The following is a 15,953-nucleotide window of genomic DNA, read 5'->3' as shown; positions in this document are numbered from 1 at the left end:
ACATTGTGCTAGCAGTAATGCACATATATAGTGCTGCATCATATGATGTTAACAACACGCATCACCAAAATAAGCCCATACACAGGCTGTTCCCGTTCAGTGTCCAACTGATCAGAAATGAACCAAATGCAATTTTGAAATAGCAGGAAATGATACTCTACACTTCCACATCTGCACACAAACTATCTGATAGCCATGCTACATGAATATTGGACAAGATTATCCTGCCCACCACAGACAAATAAAAAAACGGCACAAAAAATGTTTCAGAATATGGCCAGCTCAGCACAGCTTTATTAAAGGAGAAGGAAAGGTTAAAACTAAGTAAGCCTTATCAGAAAGGTCCATCTAAATATACCAGTAAACCCCCAAAGTAATGCTGCTCTGAGTCCCCTGTCAAAAGAAACACTGCATTTCTTTCCTTCTCTTGTGTATACATGGGCTTCTGTATCAGACTTCCTGCCTTCACCTTAAACCTCATTTCCCTGGGCAAGAGCATGCTCAGTTTGCTCCTCTCCCCCCCCCCTCCCTTCTCTACTGTAATCTGAGCCCAGAGCAGGGAGAGACTCAGGCAGGAAGTGATGTCACACCACATTAATACAGCAGCTCCTATCCTAAACAAACAGAGAGTTTCTAGAACCATTTACTCAGGTATGGTAACACATTCTACAGAATAAATATAGCATTCTAGCTTGCACTATTGCAGCTAATCTATTGGCAATAAAATGCCTCTGTAGCTTTCCTTCTCCTTTAATATGCCATGCTGAAAGTAATGATTAAACACAACTTTCCACTGTATGCACAAGTATTCAGACAACAGGAATTCTGGGGGATTTGATATACACAGTTTTAAAAGGTGCTCTAATCCTTCAGGTAACTTGCTTAAAGAAATTATAAAAATTAAAACTGCAGTTCAAAGTATTTACATAGAACTACCGTATATACTCGAGTAATAGCCGACCCGAGTATACGCCGAGGTACCTAATTTTACCTACGAAAACGTATTGACTTGAGTATAAGCCTAGACACAACTACAGCCCTGTCCCCCAGCAGCGCACATTCCGCCGAAGCGAACCCCCCAGCGATCAACCGGACTTCTTTGCAAAGTTGATGGTGACAGAGAATTGCCAAAAGGATTACTGTGTGCATTGTCCCACTGTCCCACTACCATGTGCAGAGGGTGCTGTGTGATATTGCCATCACTGTTAATCGTTCGTATAACCAACAGAGGGCGCTGTGTGATATTGCAGTCACGTAATCTTTCATATAACCAACAGAGGGTGCTGTGTGATAGTCACTGTTATTCTTTCATATAACCAACAGAGGGCGCTGTGTAATATTGCAGTCACTGTTATTCTTTCATATAACCAACAGAGGGCGCACTGTTATTCTTTCATATAACCAACAGATGGCGTGTGGGATAGTCACTGTTATTCTTTCATATAACCAACAGAGGGCGCTGTGTGATATTACAGTCACTGTTATTCTTTCATATAACCAGAGGGCGCTGTGTGATATTGCAGTCACTGTTATTCTTTCATATAACCAACAGAGGGCGCTGTGTGATATTGCAGTCACTGTTATTCTTTCATATAACCAACAGATGGCGCTGTGTGATATTGCAGTCACTGTTATTCTTTCATATAACCAACAGAGGGCGCAATGTTATTCTTTCATATAACCAACAGAGGGCGCTATGTGATATTGCAGTCACTGTTTTTCTTTCATATAACCAACAGATGGCGCTGTGTGATATTGCAGTGACTGTTATTCTTTCATATAACCAACAGAGGGCACACTGTTATTCTTTCATATAACCAACAGAGGGCGCTGTGTGATATTGCAGTCTCTCCCCAAGCAAACTGTTGGTATAGGAATGATTAAAAGTGACTGCAATCTCAGCTACTGCCCACTGACTCGAGTATAAGCCAAGGTAGACTTTTTCAGCACATTTTGGATGCTGAAAAACTCGGCTTATACTCGAGTATATACGGTACCAATTGAAGAATGGCATTGCCATTTGTTCCCTATTATGCTCTGACAAGTCAGTAATGAATTAAACATTACACTGAACAAATGTGGATTTAGAATCAAAAATACTTCAGGGCAACGACACACAGGACATTTTGTCGCCCATGATTAATTTAAAGCTAATGGGAAGGTAACAAGGGAAGTTTGTCGGCCATAGTAGCCACGAGTGCAGCAAAACGTCATTGACCTAAGGGAATTTCTGTGTTGGATAAGCCAAAATGTATTGGTCAAAAAATAGAATTGAGAACAAAACATCAGATACTGCAGAAACAGGAGTTTCTGTACATAAAATAATGTTATTATAACAATAATGACCTCTGTGAAGACCAGGGGTGTCCAAACTTTGTTCACCAAGGGCCATATGCGGTAAAATACACAAACAGCCGGGCCACTCACTCGAGGTGAAGTACGTAGATACGCCATGCAGGTCCTCTCCATTTTTAATAGGCCCACGTAGTGCGGCAAGTTTTTTCGGCCACACCCCCTGATTACTATGTTCATTTTACAAATTGTAAATAAGTAACACACACATACACGCACACACACAGAAACGCATACAAACACACACACATACAGACACACACACAGTGACACACATACAGACAGACATACACAGAGACCACGCGCACACTCAGGCCCTTCGTTAGATGACGCTGGTGCCCAAGACCTGAGGGAGACGGCACTCCCAAATCGAACACTGTAAGAAAAAGAGGCCTGGCACACGGAGCAAGTTAAACCGGGGTCCTACCCCTGGTGTGTTTATTGCATCAACAACGTTTCGGAGGGCGTTCCCCCTTCGTCACCTGACGAAGGGGGAACGCCCTCCGAAACGTTGTTGATGCAATAAACACACCAGGGGGTAGGACCCCGGTTTAACTTGCTCCGTGTGCCAGGCCTCTTTTTCTTACACATACAGACAGATACACACACTAACTCACACACTCGACCTGTAACTGACACAGTAAGGTCTCCCTTGCCCGGCTGCAGCCTCCCTAAATCCACCCCTCCCCCAAGCCAAGCACGAAGCAGTTACTCACAGATCATCAGATTCACACAGTTCCAGCACAAACAGCATTTAACAGGCAGGCCACTGCCTTGATGAACAGCACCGGGATCCAGCCCAGGTTTGGCAGCAGCGTAGAAGTGGATGGATCCATGCTTCCACTTGTTTACTGGCGCCCCCCGCACTACACTAAACTCCAGTCACGGGGAGGGCGGAGTTTAGGACTTCTAACACGCTTCTCAGAGTCTCAGAAACTAAAGCACTGTAGGTTCCGCCCCCCAATGACGCCGTGGTTAGAAAGTTTTTTTTCCTGGCTGGGCTGGGAGGGATTTTTAAAAATGGATATCGGGCCCAATTTGGCCCGGGGGCCGTAGTTTGGACACCCCTGGTGTAGACCTATGAGAATATGTTTTAGTGAATACACACAGAAAAATACAGCACATGTTGAGCTCCTGTATTTCCCCATTTAACGAATATCCTAATACCTTTAGGTTTACTCAAGAAATCCAGAAAATGGAGAAATCAGTCTCTCCCTGATGACCAATTTTAGTGTGATCCGACAAATCAGTCAAATTATTGTGAGGTAAGTGGGCACAGAATGATCATGCATTTAACAATTTTTCGTACGACATCGGTAAGAAAATCAGGTTACAACATTTTCATTGTTTATGTATCCATTGTCTAATGGTTTGCAGGGTCAAGCAGGCAGCTACTCACAGATTTCCAGCTTCAACTAGACGATATCGCTTGAAATGGACATTTTATTTGATGGACAAATTGTACATTTAAAAAATCGTTTCCCAACTGTTCATGTTATTGAAAAAACATGAACAGTTGGGAAAATGGGTCTGGACAAAAAATTTTAAATTTAAATGAAAAATGTGTTCAAGCATAATCTGCGTGAAAAGTTTGAAAAACCAAGGGAACTCCTTGCCAGGATCCCCGGATGTTGATCTTCCAACACAAACAAAAGCATCCAACAAAGCAATGGTTATAACCTTTGGAACATGGACGCAAGTTGTAGTCTAGCAAAAGAGGTTTTCAAAATGGACAGACTCTGCATATCAAAGAACTTTTTCCCCATAGAAATATACTTATCCAGTACATACATTTCATCACAGCAGTTTGCCATTTTTTCTATAGTCGTCGTATCCTGCAAAACAAGAGCAATATCCAAAACTCAAAATGTGCATTAACACAATAAAGGCTATATGCAGCAAGTGTTGCAGAGAAAGGTTGTCTGGGTCAAAGCTTCATTGATTAAAGCTTAATTAGAGCAGCTCTAATTAACACTATGATGACTTGTTAGTCCGTGTTGCCATGAAAACTTGGCATGCTGGGGTGTTTCTAAGAATGTACTTTGGCAGTTGTAGCAAAAACACTGGCTGTTGCCTTTTTATCGAGAATAAAGCAGCCACAAGATTAGAAACCTTTAACACACACACACACACTACCCGTAAAATGTGTTTGATTGAAAAGACCCATTTACTTTATAGTGGCTTTGTGTTAATGCATAAAGTTCAGCTTCAATTGACAGTTCAGCAAAAGAGGGTACATAAATAGAACTGGCCTGGCAAATATAACACTAAGAAGACAAAAATATTGCAAATGTACACAGGATACAAAATGTAGAACATGCATGCCCATGTCATCGAATTGGTAATCCATCATAAACTAGTGGTGTGTGTACATATCTTTATTGCATTGGTACTTCTATCAATTTATCTTAACACATAACAACGGTGTGTGTGTGTTTATTACAGGATAATACAGGCAGGGGTAAGAATGATTGCAAAGGCACATATAGCACTGTGCAACTAGGTCTACAAAAATGGAAATGTTAAATGTTTTAAGTTTACATCAGCCATAAAAGGGTTATGACAAGATCCAATAATACTTGATGTAAAGCCCAGCAAACCTAAAGTTTCATTGTATATAACTTTTTACTGCAAACATCTGAAGGCAAACCATTTCTATAGACAACTCTTTTTGTACTACTGCTTTATCAAAAATATTTAAATGAATAATTGGTTCAATATTTCAGCCAGTTTGATATAGAGGAGTTTGCATGCATCCAAGAGAGCAAGTTTTGCATATAAAACATTAGCACACAGCAGTACCATATCTTATAAATTAGCTGTATTTGGTTTCTATTTGTCAAAAATGGTCATAATATCCCTGGATACTGTCTGCATTAGATCCTTCAATAGGTATGAATACTGTTTTAATTTGTCGTCCAGCCTACTGAAGGATCTCAGCCCAGCCCAGTGTGGAGGAAGGAAGCACTGCTCCAGCAGCTCACTATCCTCAGAGTAAACTCAAGTCAACATCATGCCCAGTGGTCCTGACACATTTCTATCTATTTGCAATTTTTTTAACCAGAGAAATGCTTTATTGAATTTCACAAACAGCGATAACAAAAGAAAGGCTGTATGTCTGGAACACAATGCTCCGAGTGCAATAAAATATAAAAATGCAAATCACCACAGAGACATGAGTCATTATTCCGGTTACAGTGAAATCACAATAAAGGATAAGCATGAAAACACATAAAAGAAAACAGAGGAAAGAAAAGAAAAAAAGAAAAGGTTAACTGTTATGCTCTGAACTGTTATGTTCTTTTAATGATCCAGGAGAGAACATATGCAGATCTAAGGGGTACTCTCCCTGTCAAGGTGATATAGCTGTTGCACTAAGTTGGAATAGGGACGTAGAGTGGGTCTAATGTAGGGTTTGCTGTGTGGTGGGGTTAGTCGCCCTAAAGAGCTTCCAAGGTGACCAAATGACCTCATGAGCTTCCCTCTTGTTCTCGTTGGTAGACGCCATCTCCTCCATCTGTTCATGAGTTGAAATTAGTGTAAATAGCTCCTGAAGAGAAAAGGTAGAGTTCAGTTTCCACTTTCTCGAAATGATTGTGGCAGCAGCAGTAAAAATTTGGAACAGTAACTTCCGTTGAGGCGGCTTCACAGAAGAAGGAAGGGCATTAAGCAAGGCTATTTGAGGCTCAAAAGGTAAAGTCCAGTGTAGTTCAGCTTGCAGGAATGCAAATATCGATTGCCAGAACAACAATACCTGAGGGCATTCCCACCACATATGGTATAAAGTACCAGGGGTATCGCATCCTCTCCAACATTTGTCGCTGTAGTTAGGGTTAATACTGTGAATTTTCACAGGAGTAAGGTGCCATCGGAACAACACTTTTTTATTTATTTCTATATGATTAGTGCATCTCGTGGCACCCTGGGATGCTAAAAATATTCTGTCCCATTGTTGAGGGGTGAGATGAAGATTGAGGTCTTGTTCCCATCTCATTTGGTAAAGAAGTTTAAGTTCAGGATCTTTCTGCAGGAGCAACTTATAACAATCGGATAACACCCCTTTTCCGTAAACACTCTCCCTACAGAGAAGTTCCATGAGCGTAGACCTCCTGATGGATTTAGGGCTTTGGAGATGCGACTGCAGTAGATGGTTAATTTGCATCAGTGGGAATCTCGCATTGTCCGATAATAAATACTTTCTCTGGAGGTCTTCAAAAGGCCTCTGTGTATTAGCAAAGTAAAGGTCCCCAAGTGATGTGATGCCCTTAGTAGTAAACTCTGACAAATGTATGTCTGGAATCAGCAATTTAATTGCAGAGATTGGTGTAAGAGTGGACGGGAATTCCCCAAAGCCATAGTGTTTATGAAGTCTATCCCAACATTTCAAAAGAAGGTCCGTGGTCTGAAGTATGTCAGGAAGGGGCGGCCTAGCCTTGAGTGGTATCCATAATAGTTCTGCTATTCTATACCCCGCTATATAAGATAGCTCGATGTCCACCCATTTCCTACGGCCCAAAGCACTGTGTAGTCTAACCACATTTTCAAGAAGAGACGCCTTGTGATAGAGAGAGATATTGGGGATTCCCAGGCCTCCTGAGGATGTGGGGAGCTGAAGCGTTCGTAGAGCAATTCTGGGCTTCTTGCCATCCCAGATGAAGTGTCTAATAGTTTTCTGGAGATCTGCTAAAAAAGACTGGGGCATCTGCACTTGTAAGGTTCGAAATAGGTAGAGAATGCGTGGCAGAATAGTCATTTTAGTGGTAACAATTCTACCCAACCATGAAATTTCCAACTTTTGCCATTTACTGCAGTCAGCCTTGATCGACTGCAGTAAGGGCAAGTAGTTTATCTTGAATACCTGGTTCAGGGTTTTAGGAATCTTAACACCGAGGTAGGTAAAATAAGTGGTTCTCCAGTCAAACTGATAATGCAATTTAACCTGGGTTACAACTGAATGAGGCAGGCCTATGGAGAGGGCTTGCGTTTTATCCTGATTGATCTTATAATAAGAAATGCGCTGGAAAGTCTGAAGTTCATTCATAAGAAAGGGCAATGACGAAGTCGGGTTAGAGATGGTCATGACAATATCGTCCGCGAATAACCCTATCTTGTGATGAGAAGCTGCCACCCTAAGTCCCTCTATCCCCGGGTGTAGTCGTATTTTTGCCGCTAAAGGCTCCACCATTAAGGCAAAGATGAGGGGCGACAGGGGACATCCCTGTCTCGTGCCGTTGGTTATGTCGAAGGCATCCGACAGAGCACCCGGAATTCTTACTCTAGCAGACGGCTTAGTATAGAGAAGCAATATGGCTTTTAAGAAGTTACCCTGGAGTCCAGTTTTTTCCAGGACCATATTCATGTAAGACCAATTTACCCTGTCGAATGCCTTCTCCGCATCCAACGACAGAGCCAGGAATGGAGTAGACTCCCGGTCAGCAATATGAATTAGATTTAATAGTTTCCTGGTATTGTCGGGGGCTTGCCTCCCAAGAATAAATCCCACTTGATCATTATCAATTAAGGTTGGAAGTAGTGGTGCGAATCTCGATGCCAAAATTTTGGCGTAAATCTTGATGTCTGTATTAAGAAGTGCAATTGGCCTGTAGTTAGTGCATTTATCTGGGGCTTTGCCTGGCTTCGGGATGGTGACAATATGGGCAGCAAGAAATTCCGAGCTAATGTTGTTGGTTTCGACCCAATAGTTAAAAAGTTTAGTGAGTTTAGGTACCAAAATATGTGCGAATGTCTTATAATAATCATTTGAGTATCCATCCGGACCAGGGGACTTGCCGTTTTTTAGGGTCTTAATCGTAGCCGAAACTTCCTCTTCAGTAAAGGGATCATTAAGGGTCTCTATCTGTTGACTAGTGAGCGAGGGTAGTGGGACCGAATCTAAAAAGGAAGCAATCTCCTGTCGCGTGGGGATATGATCATGGGCGTTTCGGGTCAGGTTGTAGAGCCCCCTATAGTATTCCACAAAGGATTCAGCTATGTCTTTTGGACTAGTAAGAAGTACCCCCTTATGAGTAATAGATTTAATTCGGGCCTGGGCTTGCATACCCTTGAGTCTATGGGTCAGCAATTTGTTTGCTTTATTACCCCTAGTGTAATATTTTAGTTTGAGAAGTTTGAGCCTATATTCCGTCCGAGCTAACTGCACCTTATGGAGTTGTATCCTAAGATCATCCGCCTGTTGTTGCAAAAGTTTTTGCTGAGTAGGGGGGGAAGCAGAGAGTCGGGAGTTTTCAACGTTTTTTAATTGGTCCTCTAGCATCACCTGTTGAGCTTCTCTAGAACGCTTCACTTGTTTGCTAAGATTAATTAAGTCACCCCTAAGTACAGCTTTGTGGGCCAGCCACACTGCTTGCGGAGTCAGTTCTGGGGCTTCATTAAGTTTAAAGTAGTCAGTCAGATGATCGGTTATCTTTTGTCTGTGATCTAGATTGACCAGCAGAGAGTCATTGATTCTCCAAACTCCGGATCGGACCTGATCTTGGTGTGCCGTAAAATCGGCAATGACAGGTGCGTGGTCTGACCAGGAGCGAGTCGTAATAAATGCATTCAATAATGCGTTAGTGGTTTGGGAGTCAGCTAAAATCAGGTCGATCCGAGAGTAGGAGTCATGCCTCGGAGAATAGTATGTATAGTCTCTAGCATTATGATTGTATGCCCTCCAGACATCAAACAGAGCATTTTCTGAGATACATTCTTCCAGTTTATGGGCTATACGCAAGGAAAGTGGAGGGGGGGATTTCCCCAATGGTCTTTGGGTATCAAGCGATTGGTTTAAGGCCATGTTGAAATCTCCTGCTACCACAAGGCGTCCCCTTTTCATGTCATGAACCAAATTCAGCACCTTACGCACAAATGTGTCCTGATGTTCATTAGGGGCGTACAAATTTAGCAAGGTATATACCTGACCATTGAGCGAGCAGATCACCACCTGATATCTGCCATTCGAGTCCGATAAATGTTTATGTACATCTAGCGTGACGTGTTTGGAGAAAAACATGGAAACTCCCTTAGATTTAGTATTAGCGCAAGAATGGAAAACATGTGGGTAGTTTCTAGAATAGAATTTAGGGGGATTGCGCTTAGAAAAGTGGGTTTCTTGAATGAACAGGATATCTGCCCGTAATCTGCTCGCCTCTTTTAGCATTAAATTACGTTTCTGGGGGGTATTAAGACCCCTGACATTATGTGTAAGAAAACGAACCATCATTGTGTATAGGAAAACAAGCAGTAGCATACCTCCATATTAAGACAGCAGCATAGGGGAAAGAGAGAGTTGGGATCAAAGATACGAACACCCTGGTCTGGATTATCATATCACCATGAGGATAAAGAGCATAACAGTACAGTAAAAACACAACCAAAAAATAACCTGAATCAGTAAACTGTAGTTCCTCAACCGGAGGAAAAGTGTCCAGCAACGGCAGCGGTCTCAGTGTTGTCATCGCTGCTGAGGGTCCCGTAAAACAACAGGGATAGTGGGGGGGGAGAGGAGAGCAGGTGTTGGTGTTCCTTCCCAGCCCAGACTCGGGGTCATATTTGTCCCGTACGCTTCTCAGCCATCAAAAGAAGAAGGTGGTAGAGATGTGGAATAGCAGGGACTAAGCGGCTTCCCAGTCTGTGTCCAGGCGCGTCTGAGGAGAAGGGGGTCCTGCTAGGATGAGAGCTTCTGTCTTGTCACCTGCGGCCGACTCTCTGTGGGTCCACTTGAACGTCGTTTTCTTAGCCTCGTCAGGTGAGGCAAAGGTGTAGGAGACTCCATTCCGTAGTACAATAAGTTTCGTAGGGTAGGCCCATCTATAGGGGATTTTATGTTCCCTTAGGGACCTCGTAGTTTCAAGGAATGTCCTCCGTTTAGCAAGGGTAGCAACAGAAAGATCGGTAAACAGTTCCAGAGTTTTATATTTGTCTGGCCAAGTGTCCCGCTTCCTGGCTAGCATCAGGACTCGTTCTTTCGTTTTAAAGAAATGCAGCTTAGTAAGAACGTCCCTGGGCGCCGCCTCAGGCGCCGTCCTGGGCTTGGGGACCCGATGAATGCGGTCAACGGTCAGATCTATCAGGGGTGCCTCCGGTAAAAGAGCCTTGAGGAGATCCATAAAGTAGGCCTCAAGCGCCTCCGGTTTAACGTCTTCCGGGATGCCCCTTATGCGAATGTTGCAGCGCCGGGACCTATCTTCAAGGTCTGCAACCTTATCGGTAAGGCGCGCCACTTCCTTCTCCATAATCTGTTGCGTATCAGCAACCGCATTATGCGCAGTGGTGAACTCCGCCATCTTGCGTTCCAAGTGGTCGGTGCGTTCCGCGAGGTCCCGTACCTCACGCTTAATTTCAGCGGAAAACAGCTTAAAGTCATGTTGGAGTGTTGTTCTGAGCTCCGTAAGCATGCCTTTAATCTCAGCTGCTGTGACCGGGGAAGCAGTTAGGCCAGAGTCTGCATGCACATCAGCGTGGTGGTCCAAGATGGCGCCCGACTGCCTGGTGTTACGTTCTGCAAAGAACTCCGACACCTTTTTGGAGTCCTTTTTCGCCGGATTCTTGGGACCCATCTGCTCTCGGGATAGTGGGCTGCAGTAATCGTGCTGAGTTGCGTCGGGATGTGCTTAATTTGTACACCTTTCTGGGCTAGGGAATGGAGAGCTCCTGAGCAAACGTACCGCTCACATGGAAGGTTAGGCTCCGCCCCCCTATTTGCAATTTTTCAGTATCACTTTAATGGAGATAATTATATTTTATATTATATGTAGAAGATCTATTATCTGAAATGCTTGGGACCTGGGGTTTCCTGGATACGGGATCTTTCATTAATTTGAATCACCATACCATAAGTCTGCTGAAAATCATTTAACCATTAAATAAACCCAATGGGATTGTTCAACCATCAGTATGAATTCATGCAACTTAATTACCATCAAGTACGAAGTTCTGTTTAATTATTACAGAGAAAAAGGAAATCAATTTAAAAATTAGAATTATTTTCTTAAAATTTACTCTATGGGAGATGGGCTTCCCATAATTCAGAGCATTCTGGGGGGTTATTTATAAAAACAATCAAATATATAAAATTCAGACTTGAAAACTCGAATCAAATTTGACTTAAAAAGATTAGAGTTTTTTCTCAGAAAAAAACTTGAATGTCAGGAAGGCTACTAACATGTCCAAATTGGTCCCTGGACGTCTCCCATTGGTTTATACATGAACTTGGCAGGTTTTAGGTGGCAAATAGTCGAATTTGAGTTCTTAAAGGGTCAGAGTATGATAAATCTCAAAATTCGAATAAAAACTCAAATCACAGTTTGAATTTGAGAGTTTTGACCAAATTTTTTTTAGAAAAATAATTCAAATTTTCAATTTGACCCTTAATAAATCAGCCACTTGGTATCCTATTCATGGCTTACTGCACTGAAATAAATCTGGACTTATTCCCACAAAGGATTCTAAATGCAGACACAGGAATATAGAAATAGCAAACCCAAAGGCTGTTGAGGGAGCCACGAGTAAAGAGTGCCCAGTTGGAGTGCATGTGTATTTCATAGCCAAGTGACTTCTGATCTATTTCATCTAATGTATTCTATTGATTTAACTGAATCCTAAGGAAAAAAAAGATTTATTCACATTTGACTGCATTTGTTCCTCTATTAATAAATTAGAATTATTGAGAACCCATAACTACTATCATGATTCTGCCCATGTTGTCAGAGTCAAAAGACTTTGCTGTTGACTCAGTGTCAACATTTCCACTGCTGCAGTTATCAATTTAATGTAACATATCAATATTAAGAATATATAAATCCAGTCCATGGAGCCTTTTTTTTTGTATAGAGATTAAACAATAAAGACATTTCTCTGGATGAACCCTATACATTTCCAATAATATTATTATTGATACCTGGGTTAATTCTAATCACGTTTTTAGGATGGTACTATATACAGCAGTAGTTGCTTGGCAATTAAAATGAATTGGTATAAAATCCATGCGGGTGGGGAAAAAATCTGCATCTTTCAGCAGAAAATCAATAACATGAGTAAAATGAGGTTCATAATGATAAGATGCAGTAAAAATGCATAGCTATTTGATGGCAATCCTTTATGAGACCCACAAAAACATGCAATGATTCACTAGAACTCATAACAAAACCCAGCATTTTTATCTACAATGGAGTTGTATCTACAAATCACAGTAATCCCTTAAAATTAGGCTAAAGATTAATCTTCTTGAGGGATGCAGCCTAAAAGAAACATCTGGTCATGCTAAGAGGAGAGAAGGACCTTTTTAACTTTTAGAAATTAGATTACCAGATCTTTTCTATAGAAGTGTCTGACTAAATTGTCATTACTTTATGTGGGTCATGGATAATCTGCTTCTGCAGGCTGCACACAGCAATATAAAAGAAGGGATCATTCCTAGAGACATTAAGAAGTTAGCACTGCAGGGTAAGTTAAATATGTAATACCCTTTCATAATAATACAGTACATCAGAGGGCAAATTTGCAGCTAAATCTACACATGAGAAAACAACTGTCTCAACACTTATTCCCACTCCTATCACCAATACAAAAAGGCTTGAGTGTGAATGTGAGTAAACCTACTAATGACAAGCAAGGTCTTTCATCAGCATGTCCTGTCCACTATCCCTCTAGCTAACTACAACTATTTAAAAAGAGCCATTGCTGTCTAGGGTTTTGGGGGTTAAAGTTTCATGTATGCATATTTTTATTTATAGATTCAGAGGGTGTATATTAGAACTTGAACAGCTGGTCAGGGCAGATTGGGTCGTAGGCTAGATATTCATCTTGAATATAAGGTCATTTTTGGTTTTGTTGTATCCCACAGCAATTAATGGGTACTAAATACATTGTAAAATTATCTATGCCTGAGCTACAAATGGAGAAGTACAACTAATGTTGCAGAAGTAGTGAAAAAATAATTCTAATAAAAACCAGGGAAGGGATGCTGTGCTTCTCAAATTTACATACCTAATTTTTCAAATTGTGTTGAGTGACATCATGCCTATAACCGCTCTTAGCTTCATTCATCAATGTGATTATTATAAATGAGGGCAGGACTAAGCTTATGGTCCATTCATTAATCAAAACCTACTCCAGAGGGATCTATAAATCACTGCACCACAGGCAAGCCAACTGCACAATCTAGCTTTAATTTTGGCAGATCTGCACTTCCACAGAGTTGGGATCTTTGGCACAACATAAAGTGCATGGTACAAAAGATCAAAAAATGTTAAGGGTTCAAAGCTATATTTGATTGATAAGACGCTCAGCATGGAGATTCATTTCATACTTTGTGATCATAACACTTAGACATTTTCATAGTTCATGGTTGTGAATATGACTGTTCAAATATACCTGGTGTGCAGTTTGGTTCAGACTATAAAAATCTTGTTATATTCTTATTTTTCACCCCTAGCCCTTTTAAGCCAGGAATATCATCTGCCATTTTTTTTGCAAGCTTCTGGCTCTGCTGCCACCTCAGAGTCTGGCTCAACCATGCCGGCCTTAAAAGAAGCATTTTCAACATTAACAATTTTTTTTGGAGTGAACACTGTCCCTCACTTAAAGGGGAAGGAAACCTAGCCGGCGCAAACCCCCCACCTCCCCTCCCGTTTGTTGCCCCCCCTCCCTCCTCCCCCTGGCCTACCTGTCCCGCTGGGCAAATGGCCCTAACTTGTTACTTACCCTTCTGCGCAGGTCCAGTCCAGGGAGTTCACCGACGACATCTTCTTCCACGCGATCTTCTTCCTGCTTTGAACGGCGCATGCGCAGTAGGATCATTTCACCGGTATAGATCTACTGCGCATGTGCCAAAAGTCACGCGCTTGCGCAGTAGATCGTACCGGCGAAATGAAAAACGCCGTTCACAGCAGGAAGAAGATCGCGTGGAAGAAGATGTCGTCTGTGAACTCCCTGGACTGGACCTGCGCAGAAGGGTAAGTAACAAGTTTGGGGCATTTGCCCAGCGGGACAGGTAGGCCAGGGGGGAGGAGGGAGGGTGGGCAATAAATGGGAGGGGGGGTGGGGGGTTTGCGCCGGCTAGGTTTCCTTCCACTTTAAACAAAGGTAATGGTCAAAATCACTTATGAAGTCACTTATCAGGGCTTCACTGACAAATGTAGGTATAGCTTATATTCCAGCCCCAACACCTCAGTATGCACACCTGCATTCTACAGAAACAAAATGCAAAACAATATAACATTTATAGGCACTATTAAAGTATAAGACAAAATGTACATACCGTCAATATGCCCATTATTTGTGTATAGAAAAGACTGCACATGCCTCCAAACATGACAATGCCCATAAAAGTGGATATCCTAAGTAAGGCCAGTTCATGTCTGAATATGACCATATCCTGCAAGAAACCAATTTATTAGCGATGAGGATTATGTTAAAATAAAAAAAGATGAAAACATCTGTGGTTATGTACAAACATGACCAAAAGGACTGTTATCCAACCAGCAATAATCATTTACAAGCTTATGCAGTTGGAATCATAAAATCAATGGTACCATGCTTGTATTTGTGCATAACCGGGTACTAGATACACGACGACCACAAGCTGAATCCATACTCTTATGCAAACAAATGAGAAAAACAACATCATTGCATAAATTGCAGGCAAAAAAACCAGCCATGATCTGATAACCTGAAATGTTCAGATTCAGTTCAGCTGAACACTAAGGTGTCTATTTATTAACATTTCAATTTCTATTTTTTGCACAGATCCCTAAAAATTTGAGATTTATTAAGTGACAAAATTATGAAAACCTTCAATACAAAAATTTGCCAGGAAAAAGTTGTGAAGTTTCCACAGAACTCAATGGGAGCTGCGGCAATGCTATTAGACCATTTTTAATTAATTTGGAAAGGTTGTCACTTTTTTTCGCTATGAATTGTCCGGAAGTTTTTTTTTTATTATTTAGCACTTTTTTTCATTCGTGCTTTAAATGTCAAGACATTTGTGGTTTTACAGTAAGTTTAGTTGTCTAAAACCACTAAAATGAGACTGCTGATAAATAGCCCTCTAAAAATTGTCCAACTCTGAATCCTACAATAAGTGCCGTGATTTGGCCCAGATTCCAATTGAACCTCGGTTTGGTGCAACCCAAACATATACTTCACACAAAACCTGTCCTCTTTCAGTTTTCAAATTTTTTTATTTTTGCATTTGCAGCAATGTGCCTTTCAGACGGGCTTCAGTTAGCAGAATAAGATCACTTTGTACTACTTATACTGAATCCACAGATATGTGCATCGGGAACCCATGTTGCTAGACCTGCTGTTGACAGTAACCTACAGGTTGCTGTATGTTAGACCAGCATGACCCCATAATCTTCACTAGGATGCTTATTTACTAATTTTTAAGGTTGAGGTTGAGGAAAATGCACAAACACAAAACAGCAAATGAAAAGATGCAGGCTACTTTTTTTTATGCAATCACATGTTTTCCTCTGAAGCACTATCCTACTTAAGAAAAAAAAATGTTGCATAATATACAGGATCACGTTTTTTGGCAAAAAAACCTTGCACACAAATGAGAATCACATAGTTCCATTAATTTTTTAATATTTGAATAA

At 41.4% G+C, this 15,953-nt stretch overlaps 1 protein-coding gene and 1 long non-coding RNA gene across 4 annotated transcripts in view; one reads left to right on the top strand and one right to left on the bottom strand.

Annotated features, from left to right (window-relative positions):
* LOC121399423 overlaps nucleotides 1-3,813 on the top strand; it is an 84,025-nt gene extending 80,212 nt beyond the window's left edge. The window contains exons 3-4 of the long non-coding RNA XR_005965007.1: nucleotides 3,526-3,617; nucleotides 3,730-3,813. This is a non-coding gene — a long non-coding RNA (uncharacterized LOC121399423). The remainder of the gene's footprint in view (nucleotides 1-3,525; nucleotides 3,618-3,729) is intronic.
* Nucleotides 1-15,953, bottom strand: part of zdhhc21.S (zinc finger DHHC-type containing 21 S homeolog) — a 28,155-nt gene that overhangs the window by 3,516 nt on the left and 8,686 nt on the right. For 2 of the 3 annotated variants that reach the window (XM_018243797.2, XM_018243796.2), the window contains exon 6: nucleotides 14,612-14,728. In XM_018243797.2, coding sequence (XP_018099286.1) covers nucleotides 14,612-14,728 — 117 coding nt within the window. Of the gene's footprint in view, nucleotides 1-4,143; nucleotides 4,188-14,611; nucleotides 14,729-15,953 lie in introns of all 3 variants that reach the window. The other variant, XM_018243800.2, reaches the window with a different exon arrangement.

Source organism: Xenopus laevis, chromosome 1S (assembly GCF_017654675.1).
Source record: "Xenopus laevis strain J_2021 chromosome 1S, Xenopus_laevis_v10.1, whole genome shotgun sequence".
Lineage (NCBI taxonomy): Eukaryota > Metazoa > Chordata > Amphibia > Anura > Pipidae > Xenopus > Xenopus laevis.
The sequence above is the reverse complement of the archived record's forward strand: the minus strand, read 5'-3'. Positions and strand labels throughout refer to the sequence as shown.